This window comes from Cucurbita maxima, unplaced genomic scaffold, assembly GCF_002738345.1.
Source record: "Cucurbita maxima cultivar Rimu unplaced genomic scaffold, Cmax_1.0 Cma_Scf00012, whole genome shotgun sequence".
Classification (NCBI taxonomy): Eukaryota; Viridiplantae; Streptophyta; class Magnoliopsida; order Cucurbitales; family Cucurbitaceae; genus Cucurbita; species Cucurbita maxima.
Window position 1 is genome coordinate 1024423 of NW_019272028.1, and position 19872 is coordinate 1044294.

General features: G+C 36.4%; 4 protein-coding genes across 9 annotated transcripts in view; 1 reads left to right on the plus strand and 3 right to left on the minus strand.

The window, feature by feature from the left end:
• Positions 1–618: 618 nt before the first annotated feature.
• LOC111487395 (PI-PLC X domain-containing protein At5g67130) lies at positions 619–3667 on the minus strand. Its single transcript, XM_023134779.1, has 7 exons — positions 3435–3667; positions 3235–3357; positions 2237–2374; positions 2070–2168; positions 1217–1520; positions 919–1142; positions 619–847 (listed from the first exon to the last, which is right to left on the minus strand). The coding sequence occupies exons 1-7, from the start codon at positions 3540–3542 to the stop codon at positions 755–757; spliced, it is 1089 nt and encodes a 362-aa protein (XP_022990547.1). The 5' UTR covers positions 3543–3667; the 3' UTR covers positions 619–754.
• A 391-nt stretch (positions 3668–4058) lies between these two features.
• Positions 4059–12311, plus strand: LOC111487396 (solute carrier family 25 member 44-like). 2 transcript variants are annotated; one of them, XM_023134780.1, is made up of 6 exons: positions 4059–4390; positions 5278–5659; positions 5748–5944; positions 6518–6662; positions 11141–11291; positions 11809–12311. In XM_023134780.1, exons 1-6 carry the CDS (start codon positions 4332–4334, stop codon positions 11838–11840), a joined length of 966 nt encoding a protein of 321 aa, XP_022990548.1. In that variant the 5' UTR covers positions 4059–4331; the 3' UTR covers positions 11841–12311. The 2 variants fall into 2 exon arrangements, with proteins under 2 accessions (XP_022990548.1, XP_022990549.1); XM_023134781.1 differs by having other exon boundaries at positions 5307–5659.
• A 233-nt stretch (positions 12312–12544) lies between these two features.
• On the minus strand, positions 12545–15077 carry LOC111487658 (ribosome biogenesis protein BOP1 homolog). 2 transcript variants are annotated; one of them, XM_023135138.1, is made up of 6 exons: positions 14768–15077; positions 14604–14656; positions 14381–14444; positions 14211–14253; positions 14093–14140; positions 12545–12935 (listed from the first exon to the last, which is right to left on the minus strand). In XM_023135138.1, exons 1-6 carry the CDS (start codon positions 14968–14970, stop codon positions 12714–12716), a joined length of 633 nt encoding a protein of 210 aa, XP_022990906.1. In that variant the 5' UTR covers positions 14971–15077; the 3' UTR covers positions 12545–12713. The 2 variants fall into 2 exon arrangements, with proteins under 2 accessions (XP_022990906.1, XP_022990907.1); XM_023135139.1 differs by having other exon boundaries at positions 14604–14683; positions 14768–14836.
• Positions 15078–16304: 1227 nt separating this feature from the next.
• The window catches only part of LOC111487473 (eukaryotic translation initiation factor 3 subunit M-like), a 4564-nt gene continuing 996 nt past the window's right edge, over positions 16305–19872 (minus strand). Inside the window, exons 2-11 of one of the 4 annotated variants that reach the window (XM_023134886.1) lie at positions 19604–19733; positions 19202–19340; positions 18909–19121; positions 18598–18736; positions 17462–17612; positions 17268–17377; positions 17096–17193; positions 16933–17002; positions 16587–16699; positions 16307–16480 (exon numbers count right to left, since the gene is read on the minus strand). In XM_023134886.1, coding sequence (XP_022990654.1) covers positions 16610–16699; positions 16933–17002; positions 17096–17193; positions 17268–17377; positions 17462–17612; positions 18598–18736; positions 18909–19121; positions 19202–19340; positions 19604–19733 — 1140 coding nt within the window. In that variant the 3' untranslated portion in view covers positions 16307–16480; positions 16587–16609. Of the gene's footprint in view, positions 16700–16932; positions 17194–17267; positions 17378–17461; positions 17613–18597; positions 18737–18908; positions 19122–19201; positions 19341–19603; positions 19734–19872 lie in introns of all 4 variants that reach the window. The other 3 variants (XM_023134884.1, XM_023134885.1, XM_023134883.1) reach the window with 3 other exon arrangements.

Here is a 19872-nt window from a genome sequence, read left to right on the forward strand (position 1 = left end):
TATGTTTGTGATTGACCTTAAATTAATCTCCACCAATCAAAATGTTTTAAATAATATTTTAAGCAAATCATATGCTTAAAAAAATATTATAATAAACTTTTAAAATTTTTAATAATATATAAAAAAAATTAATTAATAGAATAAAAAATTTTATGCAGAGGAGCGATTGAGGAATTTATTTATTTATTTATTTTTAATTTTTTCATTTTATTTTAAATAATGAGTTTCATCTGTGGTTGTATCTCACTTTTGACCCCAATAATTATATATTTTTTTTTAATTTTTAGAGCAAATGAAGTGTTGTGAACTTAAGATGCTTTAAGAAAATTCAAGACCTATTTCTGTTATTCGTTCGATTTTGTGGCTTTATGGAACACAACTCATGATTATATACCTCGTCTATGAGTGCATGTTTTATTACTCTAAAGCAAGTCATTTGGTTTGACCTTATTTCTACTCTAGGCCGAAGTCATTTGAATACAAAGTTGCATCTTGTTTCATCATCTTGGTTTCCAACAACACGGTTCAAGTATTTTGATGTCATCCCAAATTCTAGGACGTGATCTACTCTTATTACTCGTCTCATGAGTCAACTATATCATTAGAACATCCCAAACATACATTTATTCATATATGATATTGTAATTATTTTAATGCTATCAAATGGATTCTATTGTCCCAAATGGTGGGATGGACACAAGTATTAATGGGCTAAGATTGGGCGACATGTCGAAGCCCATGAGTATCAATTTACTCAACCCACACATGAATGAATGTCAGTCGACCCACACAAGAGCTCCCCATTCAGAGTGTCCAAAGCTTGAAAGGCTCCACCTCCATCGCTCCTCTGCATAAAATTTGGTCAGTTTCAAGAGATGAAAAGAAAAGGGTTAAGGGGTGATCTGAGAAAACACAAACCTTGTAGAAATCAAGAGCCACAAAGTTAGCCCATCGGTTACCAGCTGCCCCATGACAAGTTTGAAGCATGCCAACCAGATCCTCTGAGTTATGCTCACAAGCTTGTCTTTTGAATGGAACTGTTGGGAAATAGTTCACCAAAACCAGTGATTTTCTCTTGTCATCAAGTGCTGATGATTCTGCCCTCTTTGGACAGCTCCCTTCTTGCATTCCATCATTCCCATCTGCAAAGTTTTAGGCTCTTTTTAATGTATGTTCGTCCAGATGGTCACATTGTGGTATTTGTTAGGTAGCTTACATTGATTTTCGACCATGTAATTCCATTGGTATGCTATTCCTTCTGTTGCTTCCTTGGCTCTGTTTGATGTGAACACCAGCAGCCTTTGGTTGTTTGCCACCATGTCGCTGACTCGAGGCCAGTCGTCGTTGTCCTTCGGCATATTCGTGATCGGAAACCAGAATTTCTTAAGCCCGGCGTCCGTGAATACCTTGGTCAGTCCATTGGGAGATTGAACGTAGTCTTCTAAGATCAATGTGACAATCTCTTTGGTGTTTGCTGCCAAGAATGCCTCTATTACCTTCAATGTGTCTAATGCGGGTTCCTATAACAATTGAGATGTTATGACAAGTGGAGGAATGTAAAGAACACAACACATGGCTATCGTCAGCCATCGTCAGTCGTTCTGGAAAAGCCCGACCAGTTGACACTAGATATTATCTTGACAACATTTTTTATAACGCCTAAGTTCATCCTCAGTAGATGAGCTTGTTATGCATCACCGTCAGTCTTACAGTGTTAAAATGCGTCTGCTAGAGAGAGGTTTTCACACTGTTATAAGGAATGTTTCATTCCTCTTTTCAATCGATGTGGGATCTCAATATCCACCCCCCTTAGGGGCTCAGCGTTTTCGTTGACACACCGCCCGATGTATGACCCTAATACCATTTGTAACAGACCAAGTCCCCACTAGCGGATATTGTTCGCTTTGGCTCGTTGCGTATCATCGTCAACCTCATGGTTTTAAAACGCGTCTACTAAGGAGAAGTTTTCACACTCCTATAAAAAATGTTTCGTTCCCCTCTCCAACCTCACATTTATAATTAATATCTGCCCGGGCATAGCTAAAAAAAAGATGGGAATATAAACATACAAATGCAGTGTAGTTGTGGCATTTTCCTCCAAAGGAATGGCAGAGCCAGACATCTCCAAGAAAATCATAGGTATCCAACATAAACCCTCTAACTCCATTCTGCAAAATGGGGTTAGAAAATAATTAACCTCACAACATATACAAACAAACACTAATTAAAGCTATACATCAAGCTGTTGGGCGATGGTGTCCTCTTGATTGTTAAGTGTAACTCGTGGAACTCCGGTGCGCGAGGGCTCTCCTTCAATGGCAAATGAATTGTGCGTTGTTAGATACGCATATTTGTTGAATGGCAATGAATTATTCTGCATCAAAACAGATAGATTATCAGCATTTTGGAGAGTTTCCAAGATTCCCATTATGGAAACTTTCCATTTTGAAACAAAACATCAGTGAGAATTTGAATTTGAGTACAATGAATGAGTGGAAACAACTTTATAGAAGTCTCCAACCACTTAATATTGTCCGCTTTGATCCTTTACGTATCACCGTCAACCTCTCAGTTTTAAAACATATGCTAGGGAGAGGTTTCCACACCCTTATAATGAATGTTTCGTTCCCCTCTCCAACTGACATGGGATCTAACAATCTATCCCTCTTGGAGGTCCAACGTTCTCATTGGCACACCGCCCGCTGTTTGGCTCTGATACCATTTGTAACGACCCAAGTCCACAGCTAGTAGATATTGTCCACTTTGACCCGTTACATATCGTTGTTAGCCTAACGACTTTAAAATTCATTTGCTAGAGATAGTTTTCCATATCCTTATAAGGAATGATTCATTTCTCTCTAACAGATGTGAGATCTAACAATTCACTATTGAGGAATACATCTCCCTTGGTTCGAAGCCTTTAGGGGAACTCCAAAACAAAGCCATGAGAGTTTATGCTCAAAGTGGACAATATCATACGATTGTGAGAACCGTGATTCCTAACATTCACCTCCGGGGGCCAGCGTCCTTATTGGCACACCATCCGCCATCGGACTCTGATACCAATTGTAATGACTAAAATCCACCGCGAGTAGATATTATCCATTTTGGCCCATTAGGCATCACGGTGAGCTTCACGATTTTAAAACAAGAAACTATTTTCCACTAGAGCTACCGTGGTTGAAGGGAAACCCAGCAAGAATATTTGAGTAGCAGGGCAAGAAAAATGCATACCAGAAGTTTGAAGGGATGAGTGTAAAGAGATCGAACACATCTGGAGGCAAAGAAGGTTGGAGGGCATGATAAGCAATACAATCCAGCTCCACAGTCTCCATTAGAAGAGCAGCCGTCCCCCACCTTAAGAACACAATCATTCATTAAAATGAAGTGAAGAAGAAGAAGAAGAAGAAGAAGAAAGAAAGGCAAAAGGAAACCTTGCAGAGTCCATTGGAGCAGGTCTGATCTGCGGCTACAAGAGGGAAGATGAGGAAGGAAAGCAGGAGTATCGAATGAAGGCTGCTCTGCCAATGGGATATCTCCATTTTTGAGGAGCAGAGATAAGAACTGAAGCGTAAAGTGAGGGATGATATTGAGATTACTCTGACTAATAGCGGTGTAGAGAAGGTGTGAACAGGGGAAAGTTTCTTTGGGTTGGTTGGAATTGACATTCATGTAAGAACCATTCTCCCACTCTTTCCTACATCATTTTATGTCTTTTTCACTTTATTATTATTATTTTTAATTTTTTGGATTATACTGGTTCAAATTTGGTTTAAAATTTATAAGGTATTATTGAAATTTCTTAAAATTTAATGGTATTTTTCAAATACAATTAAAAATTAAAAGGAATGAAAATGATATTTTTTTTTAGATTTTTTTTAAAAGTTTGGAAATATGTTTTTTAAAATATTTTTATTAATAGTAAGTAAAGGTTGGGCTTGTTGGGCTTGTGGGCCTGTGAGAAAAAACGAGGCGCCGCGTGATTGGATTTGGGCCTGAACATCAAAGCCCAAATTTGTGTATAAAATCAGCGCGAGGCGAGCGCTCGTTGTGACGAGCAAAGAAGAGGAAGAAGAAAGAATATGGAATAAGAGAAGAAAAACCAAAACGCCACTTTCCCATTGAATTGCTTTCTCTTCAACCATTCAATTCTGAAGAAAATCAAGGAATTCTTCGACTCATTTCCCCTTTTTCACATCCTTTTTAGCTTTAACTAAATTCGCTGAGCTCATCGTTCTCGGCGGTATCGATTGCCTTCCTGACTTCTTCGAACTACTATAATACGTTCTTGAATTCTTCTGTTGTTTGTTCGATTCAGATAAAGGGAGGCCATGAATGCGAATAGTTCTCGATTTCAGTCGCTTGGTCAGACCGAGATTAACTGGGACAAGTACGATCGTCTTTCATTTCCTTTCCTCTGCTTGTCTTCTTCTGTTTTCTGGGAATTTTTCTATTTACTTCGATTCATTCCATTTCATGAATCTTTTGTATTTCCACATCAGTTCTTTACTTCGATTTGGTAGCTTGTCTCGGCGTTGAATGGTAAGGATTGCTGACTCACGCTAGTATTGGTTGACCAATCTGGCTTTGTGGCCTGTTCTCGTTTAGTTCTCCCTATCATCACTTTGATGCATGCGTAGATCGAGAAGTCATCGAGCGCTCTATGTTGGTTTTCGATGACATATAAGAGAAGAAATGTCGAAGGAGGTTGGAAATTTGGTAACAATGTTGAGTTTTATGTGTGTGTGTGTGTGAGATAGAGAGAGAGAGAGAGGGAGAAAAAGAGATGGATAATCAGGAATCGGGAAAAGAATATAGAGATATTGTCAGTTGATTAAAAATTGGAATATTTTTTAAAGTGGAATTGACCCAGGTTTTAAGATAGAACTTGAGATCTAGGATGGTTCTGGCTTTGACATACTCATTGCAATTTGATGCTTTAAGCTGGTTTGTGAAAATGATGGAGAATAGGTTTCAGCCGTAAGTTGTCTGTACTAGTCTATGAGTCCTTTGTTTTGAAGTATGAACTGACTCGGACATTCTGGAAAATTGAAATTGTTAGTATCTTGATTTGCAACATTTGTGCCCTATGGCATTCAATGAATTATAATTTACATGTATTTTTCTAGCCTAAATGCATTGTGGATGGGTACTGGTTGTACTTATGCATTAGCAGAATTGTGTATTTGCAAATACAGAAGTATGTTACTTTTGAACACGCTCAAAGTTGCCGTACTTGTATGATTATTTATTTATCGATCACACTACATACCGCAGGCTTGATAAAGCAAAATTTTATGGCGTAGGAGCTGGTCTCTTTACTGGGATTACAGTTGCACTATACCCTGTTTCTGTTGTAAAAACGAGGATGCAGGTTGCTGTAAAGGATTCTGCCGAGAAAAATGCATTTTCTGTAATTAAAGGCTTACTGAAGAATGATGGGGTTCCTGGTCTTTACAGAGGGTTTGGCACTGTTATCACCGGTGCGATTCCTGCAAGGATTATCTTCCTTACTGCTTTGGAGACTACCAAAGTGGGAACCTTAAAAATGGTTGAGCCATTGAAATTTTCTGAACCCACACAGGCGGCAATAGCAAATGGGTTAGCTGGCATGACTGCATCACTTTTTTCTCAAGCTGTTTTTGTTCCAATTGATGTGGTCTGTAGGCTTGGTTTAGTTTTTGTTAAAATTTTGTTATTTTTTATTCATTGTTCACTTAAAAAGCTTAAATATATATGCCACTCAGATTAGTCAGAAGCTCATGGTTCAAGGATACTCAAGCAATACAAGATATAATGGGGGTTTAGATGTTGCTCGTAAACTGATAAAGTCTGATGGGATCCGGGGATTGTATAAAGGTTTTGGATTATCTGTTATGACCTACTCTCCATCTAGTGCTGTATGGTGGGCAAGTTATGGTGCAAGTCAACGTATCATCTGGAGGTGAGACATGGTAATTTCCCCTCATTTGTGTTTTAAGTGTTGAGTTTGGATCATTGCACGAAATGAATTACTGCTAGAAGTGGTTAGAAATATCATCTTCCTTTTCTTGTTCCTGAATGAAAGAATCTATTAGTTTCTTGATAATAAATTGTAATTTTTCCGAGTACATATCAAATAGATACTGCAATATTACTTTTGTCTCTCTTTCATGTACAGCGTTCTTTATCATATACCTTAGTTCTAGCTTTGGTTATGGTGTTTTGAACCATTCTCCTTCTGGCAGTGTAGGCACTTTAAAATGGATCTCTGTTTGGATTTTTTGAGCTATATATATTAGTTTGTGGCTTTACTGGCAAAAGGATGCAATATGGAAATGATATGCTAGGAATTGTCCAACATTTATCAGGATTTTTTTTTTTTTTCCAATTGTATCTCAGAGGTGTTAATATTAGATTTCAGAGGGTCCCACTGTACTGTTGTTATTTGCACTACATAATGCGGCTGTATTTTCTGTTTGAATTGATTGCTTTTATCTGACGTTGGAATTATAATGCTTATGTTGTGGCGTTGAAGGTTCTTAGGCCAAAACTCTGGTGCTGAGAAATTTGCTCCTAGCCATGCCCAACTTATTTCTGTTCAAGCTGCGGGTGGAATAATTGCAGGTGCAACAGCTTCCTGCATTACGACGCCATTGGACACTATTAAGACTCGCTTACAGGTACTTGTTAACCTAGTTCACGTCAAACCATTCTTCTCACTGGCTCACTGTTCATTTGTTATTAACTTATTTGATACCAAATATTGTTTGCTGTTTCTACTGTCATGGAAGTTCTGCTATCAAATTATAATTGCAAAATCCTACAGATTCTGTCTATGATGTTGCTAAAACTCTATGCGTTGTACTGGTTTTACTGCATCAAGAATGCTGCATGAAAGGCAAGACCTTATGAGCCTCTATTTTCTGCCTGAAATTTTGAAATGCACAATCTATAAGTTTTATTACTTCCATGTTGGTCTGAAGTTTGATTTGCCAAATAAAATGCTAAAAGGCTATCTTGAACACACCCTAAAAGAGTGGGGGTGGTTCTAAGTAGGGTTTGGCGATAATGGAGAAGGTGCTTTTGTATCTTCCAAAAGGAAAGCCTTTTTTTTGGAATACTTGTCTGGGACGGCCTGGAAGGTTCATTAGAATGTTGGGGGTGAGGGTTCCTGGGATTTAGATGTAGAGTTCAGCGTTCCTTTTGTGTGTTTAGAAGTACAATCTAGCATTTTAGTAATTAACCTATGTTTTGTATTCCTAACAACTAGAGGACCTTTTAATTTGGGGGTTTATTTGTGGTATGTGTTGTTCTACTTTAATTCACTTATTCAAAACTGCTCTTAGTTTGGGTGTTGAGAACTCATTTGGACATAAAAGCTTCTTCCCTTCTGAGATTGCAAATCCCAAGAGCAACGATAGTCCAGAGGTATTAGGATTGGAAAAACCTTCCCCAAGAGTGCCATGTCCGAGGATCCAGGCATATTAACTTATTCTCTCACCACCGTAAATGATCTCTCCTTTTTTTTAAAGTAATCGCCCTTGAACTTTTGATCATTTGACACTGCCACTGAAACTACTAGTCCAGCTTAGAACTTTTTGCTCTATTTGCTAAATCCCTCCTTTAAAATCTACTACGGACTAAATCATGAAATATCCCTCCTAAAATTTAAGGAAAAAAAAAAAAAAAAAGGAAAAGGGAAAAGGGAAAAAGGGAAAAAGGTGGTGTCTTCTTTTAATTGGAAAATTAGTATGATGGATCCTATCTCCCGAACCAAAGACCAGCTATTGGGCTTCTATGTTTTACTTTTTTCCCAAAGACTACTTGGAATATCCAAACCCCAACAAATGAACAGGAAAGGTGGAAGGGAAGAGTCACCTTATCTAGCACTTTTAGTGGCCTTGAAGAATATCCAAACCCCTTCTATATTAGGCAAACTTTTCTCGGTAATTCATTAGCCTTGGAAGGTCAAGTCCCCATGATTATTGACTATCTCAAAAGTTGATTATAAATCGCACTCACCTCATTGGATCATTATGTAACAGCCTCATTAGCGGCTAGGAGCATGATATTAAATAGGAAATTGCAAAAAAATTAAAATTAGGTCCAATTTGATAACTATATGGATATTGGTTTTTGAAAATTATGCTTGTTTTTCATTATTTTTATTTTTATTTTTTTATAAGAGACAATTTCATTGATGATTGAAATTTACAAGAGGGATGTATAATCCATGGTGTTTACAAAAAAACCTTCCCAATTTGCAATGAGGGAGGTATAACTATAGGAAGTAAAAATATTAGATAATTTACACCAACTTGGTAAACAACATTGAAAAGTTTTGTATAGGTTTGTGTCTTTTCTGCAAATATTCTCTGATTTCTTTCTTTCCACAAATTCCAAAAGAAAGTCATGATGAAGTTTTTCTATAATAGGGCTTTTGCATTCTTGAAAGGGTGGTACGTTAAGGCCATATCCAAAAAATCCTTTACCTCCCTAGGAAATGTGAGATGCCATCTGAATATATAGAGAATTGTTATCTAGAAATTCTGAGCGTATGTGCATTGCATAAACAATAGACTTTGTGATTCGTTTTCTTTCTTGCATAATGGACACCAATTTGGAGAGAGAGTGATGTAAGACATTCTTTTTTTGAAGATTTTCACTTGTGCTGATGGCTTATGTGCTATTTCCCAAAGGAAGAACTTCACCTTTTTAGGTTGATGTCCTTTCCATATCGTTTTTGCTAGTGTGGGATTTGTTGCTTCTACTTCTTCCCCCACGTCCATCATCAAGGATTTTGTAGAAAAGACCCCGTCAGCGCTGGGGAGCCAAGTTAGCGAGTCTTCTTTGTTTGACAATACCACAGGGTTAAGGCTTAATTCGGCCCGCTCCTTTGCTTCATTATCCTTTAAATTCCTACCAAGCTTCAGGTCCCAAAATTTGTTGACAACATTCCACGTTTCTTTAATCGTGGTTTTTTTGCTATGAGAGAGCCGGTAGAAAAGTGGATACTTCAAGGCTAGCGTGGTGTTTTCAATCCATGAGTTGGTCCAAAATGATGTGCTTCCCCATTCCCCACCTTATGGTGAGTTCGGTTGGTGATGAGATTTTGATGTTTCTTTATGACTTCCAAGACCCTTTTGTAGAAGGAGGGGTGATTTTTGTTTGATGTAGGAGTATATTTATTAGCCTATATAAGATTTCTCCATAAGGCCTTTTCTTCATGATGATATCTCCATATCCATTTGGCGAGGAGAGCTTTGTTCTTCTTCCTTATCGAGAGAAGACCGAGGACTCCCTTTTCTGTTGGGAGGTTTATAATATTCCAATGAACAAGGTGTGTGTTTTCTCATAATTTTGTTTCAATAGTTTTCATCTATTAAGAAAACATTTGAATTCTTTGTCAAATTCCAAAAATAAAGAACCAGTTTTTTACCTTTTCTTAGCTTTCAAAACTCGGCTTCTATTTTGAATTTTTTTTTTGTTAAAAGTAGTTAACAAAACAAGGAAAAACATAGATGAAAGTAATATTTATAAGCTTAGTTTTAAAAACCAAATGTTTTAGATATTTATATCTTTATAGTGATTTGTTGAAGATCCATCCTTTTATATATATCTTAGAATGAGGGGATTGGTGGGTTTGATTGCTTTAGTCGTGCGTTCCTTGCACTATATGAAAGAAGCTGTACTCAAGTATGGCTTTCCATTGCATTCACCTACTGGTTGTACTTGTATATCGTCCTGTGGAGAAACTCAAAAACTCTCCAGCAATTAGCTTTGGCCTTGCTTGCGCAATCCAAAACCATTTGGCTTTGACAAAGGCCCCTCGGGGCGAGGGAGCTATAGACGCAACAACCTCCCTACTTGTTAAATATAATACCTTATATATGATCTTGTGAAGGATGGCAGTGAGACTAATTATTATTCTAATGTCTCTTGGTTACCTATCTAAGATATGTGTTGAGTTTCTTGACAGTGACATGTTAGTAGGATTTGGGCATTTGAGATTAGTAGAAATGCACCTAAGTTTCCAAAGAACTGACAAATATTTTATTTTTAAAAAAACCCATAGATTTTAAAAAGGGGTAAAATATACCGTGCCAAAACTTGAATTTCTGGAAGCTTTTCTGTTTGTTAAGATTTCTTTATATGGAAGGGTCTTATCTGGTCTTGGTCTGGCTTGATTTCATCCATGTCATGACTTTCTGACTTTGAATCTGTCACCTATGTGTGGCCTAGTAATAAGGAATAAGGAATCAATACAAGGGAAAGCTCTTATACCAAATAACAAGGAACCGTTAGAAGGGAAGTAAGATTTGGATTACCTTATTGATTGAATATCTCAAAGGCAAGAACACTTGTTTGGGATTCGAATAATTTCACGAGCAACATGCAAAGAAAATTTAGTCATTGACTAAAGGAAAAGGTAGGAATGCCAAGGAATCACTCCAAGGGAAAGTAAAATTCAGACTATCTTGTTGATCAAATATCTCAAGGTAAGAACACTTGATTGAGATTCGCATCACTCTACCAGGAAGATCGATCATGTAAAGCTTGAATGATTCTAAACATGTCATCTAAACTATAAAGCTTAAAAATATAGCAAATTCCTTTAGCAAGGGCTAAGTCTATTTTACAAAGTTAACATACATGGCTTTATATAGCCTCAAAATGAAAACTCTTTAACCTTCTCTGAGACATTCCAAGAGTAGTAAATTTCATACTTTAGGACCATAATTAGCCACTATGTATACTTTATGATCATAATTAGCCGCTATGTATATAAGCCTTAAAATACATGAAAGAAACACCATAACTCTGAATTACCATCCACCCAAATTTGTAACCATCCAAGAATAAATACAACTTGATTCTTCATTAATGTTGAATGAATTGCAACATCTAAAATACATGAAAGAAACACCATAACTCTAAATTACCATCCACCCAAATTTGTAACCATCCAAGAATAAATACAACTTGATTCTTCATTAATGTTGAATGAATTTCAATATCTTATGATAATTCGAACAACATTTTTTTTACGTCTTCTTGAAATTTATCTTGTATGATTGATGTCCTAGGTTCATATCACCTCGATATTGCTATTACTACACTGGAGTTTTATATTTTAACAGGTTACGTTTGTTCATAGGTGATGGGTGATAAAGGGCAGACAGCAAGACAAATTGTTGAAAACTTAATCGCCGAGGATGGATGGAAAGGCCTCTATAGGGGGCTGGGTCCTCGGTTTTTCAGCATGTCAGCTTGGGGAACCTCGATGATATTGGCTTACGAGTACCTCAGTATGTTCTTCTCACTATATTAACCTGCACTCCATTCGTATTTCTGTTTTTAATTGTCAGTCTAACTAGAATTTGATGTTGATGGGACAAATGCATATGTTTTTATCTACGCAATATCATAGTCTAATTAAAGCACCAATCCAACGTATATTTATGTATATTTCTACGAGTGCCCTGAAGATATTTGTCAAGGAAATTTTAAGGATGTTGACTTCTTCAATAAAAAAATATTTGTCTGCCAAGTCAATGCTTTTCCTAATACGAAGACTTGAGAAGAGCTTCAGAAAAGTTATTGTAAATCTTAAAAAACGTCATTTCGAACCGTGTCCTGAACTTTATTACCTTTTTGTGATTGTTTGGCCGGAATGTGCTCTAAATCTACAGCAAGTTATTTACTTTGTATTTAACAGTCTGAGATATTTGTTGAATCTGTTTATTGTATCTGTGAATTATCTTCCTTCAACGCATGTAATCTTTCAGTCAGTCGTTCTGATTTGATGTTGTTTTGCCAATTTAGAGCGCCTGTGTGCAAAAGATGAACAGACTTGATCGCAGCCAAGCGAAAGCTTTTTTGGTTTCAACTCTTTTCCCCTCACAACAGGGCCAGGTTGAGCATAGATTTCTATCCACACTTCAATTGCAGATAAGGATTGGTATTAAAGCATTCATGTATTGACTACAGAACAGAATTTCATTCCATCCTAAAACCACATTGATTTTTTGGGAGAAGATCAAACAAACTAATTCCTGAATTTTTTGGCATTTTCTTCCCATCACTCCTAACACGGTTTACTGTTGCCACTGCCCAATTGTGGACTTAGCCAGATTTGCCTGGAACAAAGAGAGCTTGGTGAGATTTAAGTTGTAGGACCTTGACATCGTTTAGTTATTGTTTCCTATTGTAATGTAGTTGATGGTTGATTTCATTTGTAGTAGCAATGTGTTTAGTTGACTTGGTTCTTCAAGTACATCCTTTTGGAATCAAAGCAATATATTGGCCATCTCGATCTCTTATGACTTGCCTTTGCATTTCCAATTCCAATTGCTCAAATTCGTCTCATTCCACAAGCTCAAATCTCAAACACCATCGAAGTTGCTCTTTAATTTCTCACAACTCAAGAACATTGAATGAATATAGCTAAATTCCACTCCCATCTACTTTTTATTTTTGAAAAATTTTCTTTTCAGCATTGCTCCAAGTTTTCCCGTAGAACTCGTTCAGTTTTCAAATACTTTTGCAAATCTCAACATCCCAAATTTTTATCAGGCTGTGTTGTAAATTTTTTTATAAAACGATAGATCTTGATAGTACAAGCAAACGAACTCTTAAAAACAAAAGGACCCATCAAAATTGCCTTTCAAATAGATATTGTTCATCAAACGACTCATGCCAAAATCATACCCCTAATCAAGATTAATGTACTATTCCTCGTTTTCATCTTTATCCTTCTCTTCATTTTCACATTCATCTTCGTCTTCATAAGCATCTTCATCTGTGCCATCAGTACTTTCATTGTCGTCGTCCTCCTCTGTTCTGCCTAATGCAGCCTGCTCTTCTGTTGACGAAGGAATTGAATCCCCAGTCTTACTTTCTTCATCTGCAGATTTATTCTTGTTTGAAGTCTTACTTTTGCCTTTTTCCATCTGTTTCGATAAAATGAATTAAAATATGCATCAGGCAGGAAGAGGGGGAAAAACCAGAGGAACCAACACACTACAAGGGCATTTCATTTAGCAGCTGGTGTAGAAATTTCATAACCATTGCTATGTACTTGTAAATATACAAGCATCTATATTTGATGGTCTTACGTACATCAGCATGCGTGAATGGGGATATGTTCTTAGCAGAAAACAAAACAAAGGATGTGACAGAAGAAAATCACACTAGAAATGACAATGTGATACTTAGCTACAAAGCTACTTCAATTTTATATGAAAAAGAACCAGCTTTTACTAAGATGAATGAGAAAAAGAAAAAAAAAAAACACACCCACCAAAGAAAAACGTTAAAAGGATCAAGACATCAAATAGGGCAACCTCCATTTAGGAATGACCCCTCAACAAAGCAAACAGAGGAAAAGGATTCTTAGTGAGAATGAAGATATAAACCGAGGAACTAAAGTGGGATAGAGCGCCACCATTAACAGAATATATAACAAACAAGTGGTAAAACAATTTGAGATTCCTTTCGAAGGAATCCTAGAGGTGCCCAAAAACACTCACAATGAATTCCTACTGTTGGCGGTGTCATTTTTCAACATACCAACCAGTATTTCCTAGAATGACAAGACTTTATGGCTATGACCCGACCGAAGAAGGGCAAACCAACATAAAAAATCTCACGACCACCTCATGGAAATTATTTAATGAGGCCACCACAATGTGTCTACCCCAAATATCAATTGAATACAAGTTTGAAAATGTAAATGCCTCGAATTACTACTAAATACAAATTAGTAGTATTTCTACAATTTCCCGACAACTATGTTGCGGTGGACTACTTGAATAATTTCCTCACACCCAAAACAACTCACTCAACTTTTAAGTTTAACCTTATTTACGACTAGCTCTATACGAGTCCTCACATGAACACGAGCGCTAGATGTAGGTAAGGTTGAGAAAAGACTTTTCCCCAAACAGAAAACAATAGGGGGTGATAAAGCTAAACGTAAGCCTCCTCTCAATTCTGAAATACTAGACGAATGTTCTTGAAGTGCCAAAAATCTATTTGATTCACCAAATCTCTTTCATGGATTCATTCTGTAGGCAATTAAACAAAATCAAGAGAACAGGAAGCTTACAGCACGTAATAGAGTTCTTTTATCCCTTTCTCGAGCATTCTTTATGGCCTGCAGCAATCACCAAATCTGTAAGCTATAGTTGAAAATTTATCACCATCGAATGAGTGCCAAATCATACCTCTTGAAGCATCTTTTGCTCAGCCTCGACTTCAGAAATATCCCTACAACAGGGGCAGATGGAAAGGCCTTAATATTTCACAAACTTCTTGGCTAAAGACATCAAAATTTGAATATAGATTCAGTGCACAAGATTCAGGCATTAACATTCAGTAATGAATATAAACACACCTTCCAATGGTTTGGTCAACACGACAGCGACACTTAGCGCATACACCTTGCTGCTTGGCACAGCCTACATGAACATCAGTTCCAGGTAGAAAACTTAAGATACACATAAACAAGGGGTGGAACAACTTCCTGTTCATAATGACATATTTCCCCCTAGAAGTATTATTTGTTTAGAACAAATTAAACCCACATAAACAAGTGAGATACTGAGAATTAAACTGACCAGGACAGAGATTATGATACGCTTGACGAACAGCCCGCTTCGAACAAAGTTGACTGCGATACATTCAATCAATTCGAGAACTAAAATTTGCAACCCATCTTCAGAGAGATAGACAAATTAACAAATAGAAGAAAGAAAGAAAGAAAATGAAAAGGAATACGTACCATTTAGCAGGTTCAGAAAGGGGTTTGTATTTGCCGTAACGGCGTTTCCAATCAATTTGGTCCTTGCAGCGAAGACAAACTCCAGTGATCTCGGATAGTGGCCGGAATCTGCCTCCAACCTCCGTTTCGTTGATTTTGCGGCCGGCGTTGGGTTTCCAAGCGTATTTGTTTTGGTGCTTCGGAGCACCGTGCTTGCTGTTCATTCTGAGTATCGCGGGCTTTGCACTAAACCCTAATTTTCTTTTTTTCAGATTGAGAAATAGAGCCGCCCAATTCAGTAAGAACACAAATAAAAAGGAAGGGTTTGTAATATTGAAGCCGATGATGGATCTCAACAAAAGTTAGTGCCTTTAATTTGTATCAGTTTAAACATTTCACTTCGATATGAAAAAAAAAAATCAAAACATTAAGAACCCAACATAAAATTTTAGTGCGGTGTTTAAACATTTTTTTCTTCTTACTATTTGAATTAGATCATATATAATTAATTAGTCAATTTGATCAATTAAATTTTTGTATAATTTTAATTAAATCATTTCTTTGATTATAATTATTAAGGTTTATTACAAAATAAATTTAAAAATCTAAAATTTAAGGTATGCAAATTCTATTCGTATAGTTATTAGTATGATGTTTTTTTCATAGTTTAGTTATAATTAGATATCGACTACAAAGATAAGATATGACAATTTAAGATTGGTTTGATAACCTTCTTATATAGTATATGCCTAGATATGAATTATTGAGGAGACCTAATCGACCAAATAAGTAATTTCTTTATTTTTAGCATCGTTATCTTTTCACTTTCCAATAACTTCTATTCTATTTATACTGTTAGTGAATTGGAATTAAAAATCTTTTTAATATATGAATTTCTAATTCACAAATATTAAAACTCTCAAAACAAAAAAGACTTTCAAAGTCTTTGATTCAAAGAGTCGATCCATGCTACTTTAATATTCTTGACATGAAGCTCAAAAACATGACTTGCACAGAATTGCAAAGTTTAAGAAACACCTCACTAAGCTTGAAAGAAAAAAAAATGGTAAATCACCTAATGTTCATTATTTAGTACCATCTTTCGAGTTGGGGATAGGGGCATAACGAACTGGACGGAACAATGTTAGACAATGTCCTTTATTGGATTGGTTGGGATTATGGTAGGAATTTCCCATGGAAAAAGTTACACACGATCCAATTTCTCTATGGGAAATTATTCTCTATTTTAGATCTGAAATATTATCCTTTCTTTTTAGCAATATACATAACATTATTTTTAAGGATCGGGGTTTGGGGCCAGATACGGGGAAAGAATGTCCCGATCGATCAAGGCACATCGCCCCAGGGGTTGCATCTCCATGGGACATTTTGACACTTCCCATTTTCCAAGTATGGGACATTTGAAGCTTGATGAAGAGAACCAGGTTTAATTTATATGTTCACAAGGGCAGGACTGACCAACCCACAACGATCAGACATGGATAACAAAGATATGTTTAATTATGTCTAAACTAGACATGACATGGACACATAACTATAGAAAAAGAACAACCATAGCTATTATTAACCAAACAAATAAACTATATTTAAACGAATTGATCTAAGGTGGGATGAAAACAAAAAATACCACTAAAATAAATTAAGATCAGAGAGCCGATTGAAAGTCCTGGAGTGTAGATGATTGATACAGTCCACTATGTAAACCAACAGCTCCTATTCAAATGTAGTTCTCCATGTCAAAATTTGAACAAATTCAGAGGATTGAACAGAACATGAGACCTCCTAGTATTAATCAGGAACGGTAGGCGATTTAACTTACAGATCAACAAAAAATTCCACTCTTCAGCGAATTGCCAAACCTTGCACAGCCTGTGATCCATCATCGACTATTTTGTTTGCTCGTATGGTGCCAATCACATTCGCAATATTACCCTGCAAAAGTATCGTCCATTGTAGTGTTATTAAGACAGAAAATCATAGGGAAAGGCAGAGAACTACTACTCATTGTCCTTGCTAATGGAAATTTAGGTATCCAGATGTCAAGACTACAGAATTAATTTTCAAGTTGCCTGCTAAAAAGGAAGTGTTGCACATGTAGAGGAAGTTCGACAACCAATGAGATATTATCTATCTTGATATTATGAGAAACAAAATAGAAAGGTTACCCTCCATGTAGCTAGCTTCGTCCTAAGTGTTTCCCATTGATACTGCCCAAATACACGCTCAGTACAACGGCTGCACACGAGCATCCAAAAGCTATTAGTTCTAAATAAACTTAGGCTAACCAAAAAAAGGGAATTGCAGCCATGTGGATACAGTCTAGCACACCTCACAACCACGACTTCATTCATCTGGTCCATTTTGCAGTCAATCAATTTGGAAGCAATGGCCTTCACGACCCACAATTCCACCTCATCATCATTGATCTAAAGCATAGATCACAATCAAGTCACAAAATAAAATTTAAAAGAAAATCCTGTAAAAGGTAATGTATATCTACCCTAAGTGTGTCCCTGATGAGAGCATATGGAATGCGGGCAGATTCCTTTGAGCCAAGATCCACCAATGACAATAACCTCATTTTTGCTATACAGTCTTCATGGACGAGACCTACACCAGAGTCAAGAATACATCCAGCAAGTATGAGTAAAAAATTTCGCTCTTATTTTTAGAGGTAAACTTTGAGAATTTTACCATAGCTTTTCAATAAAGTAGAATTTGCAGCTTGAAATTCCAAATAAGCATCCAATCTCTGAGCCAGAAAAATCTTCAGAAGCTGATAAACCAAAGAATATTTGGCATCATTCTCCAGTTGCCCTACAGCAGGCATGTCTAACAAGTCACACTGCAAACATAGAGAAATCACACTTCAATGAGCTTCAAATTTGAAACACAAATGCGGAATTAAGCTATCGTGTAAAATATTCTCTTATAATTCAATAAGTACCCAATAGAAATAAACAAGCCAAAAAAATGCATCCTTAATACTTGCATGCAGTCCAAAGAACTTTATAAGAAAATTTTCATAGTTTTTTCAACAGAAAACAACAACAATTAACACGGGAAACATTTCATGAGAAAATGAATGAGATCCTCACAATGAAAATGAAGAAGAAAGAAGAAATTATTGAAAATTAAACCATCTAAAGTACAAAAAGGAACCAAACATAGCCCAAACCATCAATGTGAAAAATAATACTCGATCTCGCAAACAACTTCCCAACTAGCATCTTACAATTATCACCATTTCTTCGAGGATTAACATCATTCAATTTTTCTCTACAAGTCCCCTCAAATCATCCATTTCCTCACCCAGCCAAAATTCTCCAAGAATCAGTATTCTCCTACCAAACATCTTCGACTGTGATATCTTTGAGCTCATAAACAGCAAAAAGATATTGGCTACTTAACTAAACATTCATGCAAAATGCTTTCTCATATTTTCCAGTCTATAAAGAATGAGACAGGAGGATTTCTAGCTAGAGGAAATCTCAAATAGACCAAGAGTAAACCACAGATGCTTCACCTCATAAACCCTGCCAAATGGCAAGTTCTTATGAGGTCCCAATGTATACCAGATAAAACCAATAGAACAGTTGGCCCCATCAATCTAAAGCCAAAATACCATTCCAAGGTGCTAAGTAACAAGATAGTGAAAAAACAGCTCATCAAAGTATGAACAGAAAAATTGACCAACAAAAGAGTTGTCCTAGACCCCTAGTGCTAGATGTGATACAGAATCAAATGGAATTGTAACAATGCAATAAGTTGTTTGAACTATACTAAAATATCTTTGAAAATATAATTCACAACAGAAGATGCTAAAATACCTTAAACATGTTTGGTGCCCTTACGAATTCAACAATTGCATGAGCAGCTTCCTCCTTTGCTTCACTCAAGGTATGGGCATCTTCACCGGAGAAAGTCGCCAAGTATTTGGTAAGGAACTTGAAATAATCATTTGCGGCACTGAAATCAAAGAGAAGATAACAACAACAAATTAAGTTTTAAATTATTGGTGAGCGTAAACACGTTCCTCATATCAAAAGGAAAAAAGAAAGAGGTAACAAATAGTGTAAGTAAAACGTAATAAGGATAATTAAATGGCACTTATTTAGTGGCATAATTCATTTTGTAATACCTCTTACTTTCTTTCAAAACATTAGCGACGGCGAGGAAAAGTTGTCTCTGCTCTACAATTCCAATATTCCACTCTCTCAAGAAACTCTCCATCTTTTTTAATGATGGAAGTATATATTCAGGGACCTTCCCCTTAAGAGCTAAATCTAGGGCCTTCATGTAAACATGGAACCGACAATATGGATCCTCAAGTAAGTTGTACAGATTGAACAAGCTGTAAAAGAGGAAAACTTGAGGGAAAAGGAAAAAAGAGACCAAATCATACAATCAAAATATACAAATTTGATGCATTACATCTTTAAGCGCAATGCAGGTTTGTCATTTGGTTGTTGGCCAATCTTTGAAGATATAAGCTCTGCCATTTCAAACAATTCTTTTTGACTCCCAGACTTTGTGACAAGATTACAGATAACAGTGAATACACACTCCATATCTGTTCCAAAAGAAAAGAACTGAATCAGTTAGACGGATGAAACATTCTCTCTCCTCCACTTTCTTTCCTCCACACGACATTTCTATTATTCCACTTGAAAGTTTCATACGATAATAATAACAATAAAAGAAGCAACCTCAACTACCTTCATTCTGCTACAATTTCAACTCTTGAACAGAAGGCAATCATCACCCCTCCCCCAAAAAGAAAAAAAAAATCCAGGAGTGTTATGTTCTTATTCTTCAATTCCAAACTATATTTACCTTTTTCAGAAACCTTTGAAAATATCAAGTCAGCAGAAGTCAGCATTAGAGATGCCAAATCCAACCATCTTCCCATAACAATACATTCTTGGGCTTCAACGCAGAGTCTATTAACTTGTGCCTCAGCAGCCTAAATATCAACAAACACCAAATAATAAGCCCCACGACTAACGAATAACATGCAACAAGTTGATTCATTGTATCAAAAGGCAGAGTTCATTTCGGTTGATTGACATCATGGACAAAAAAAAAAAAAAAAAAAACTCAAA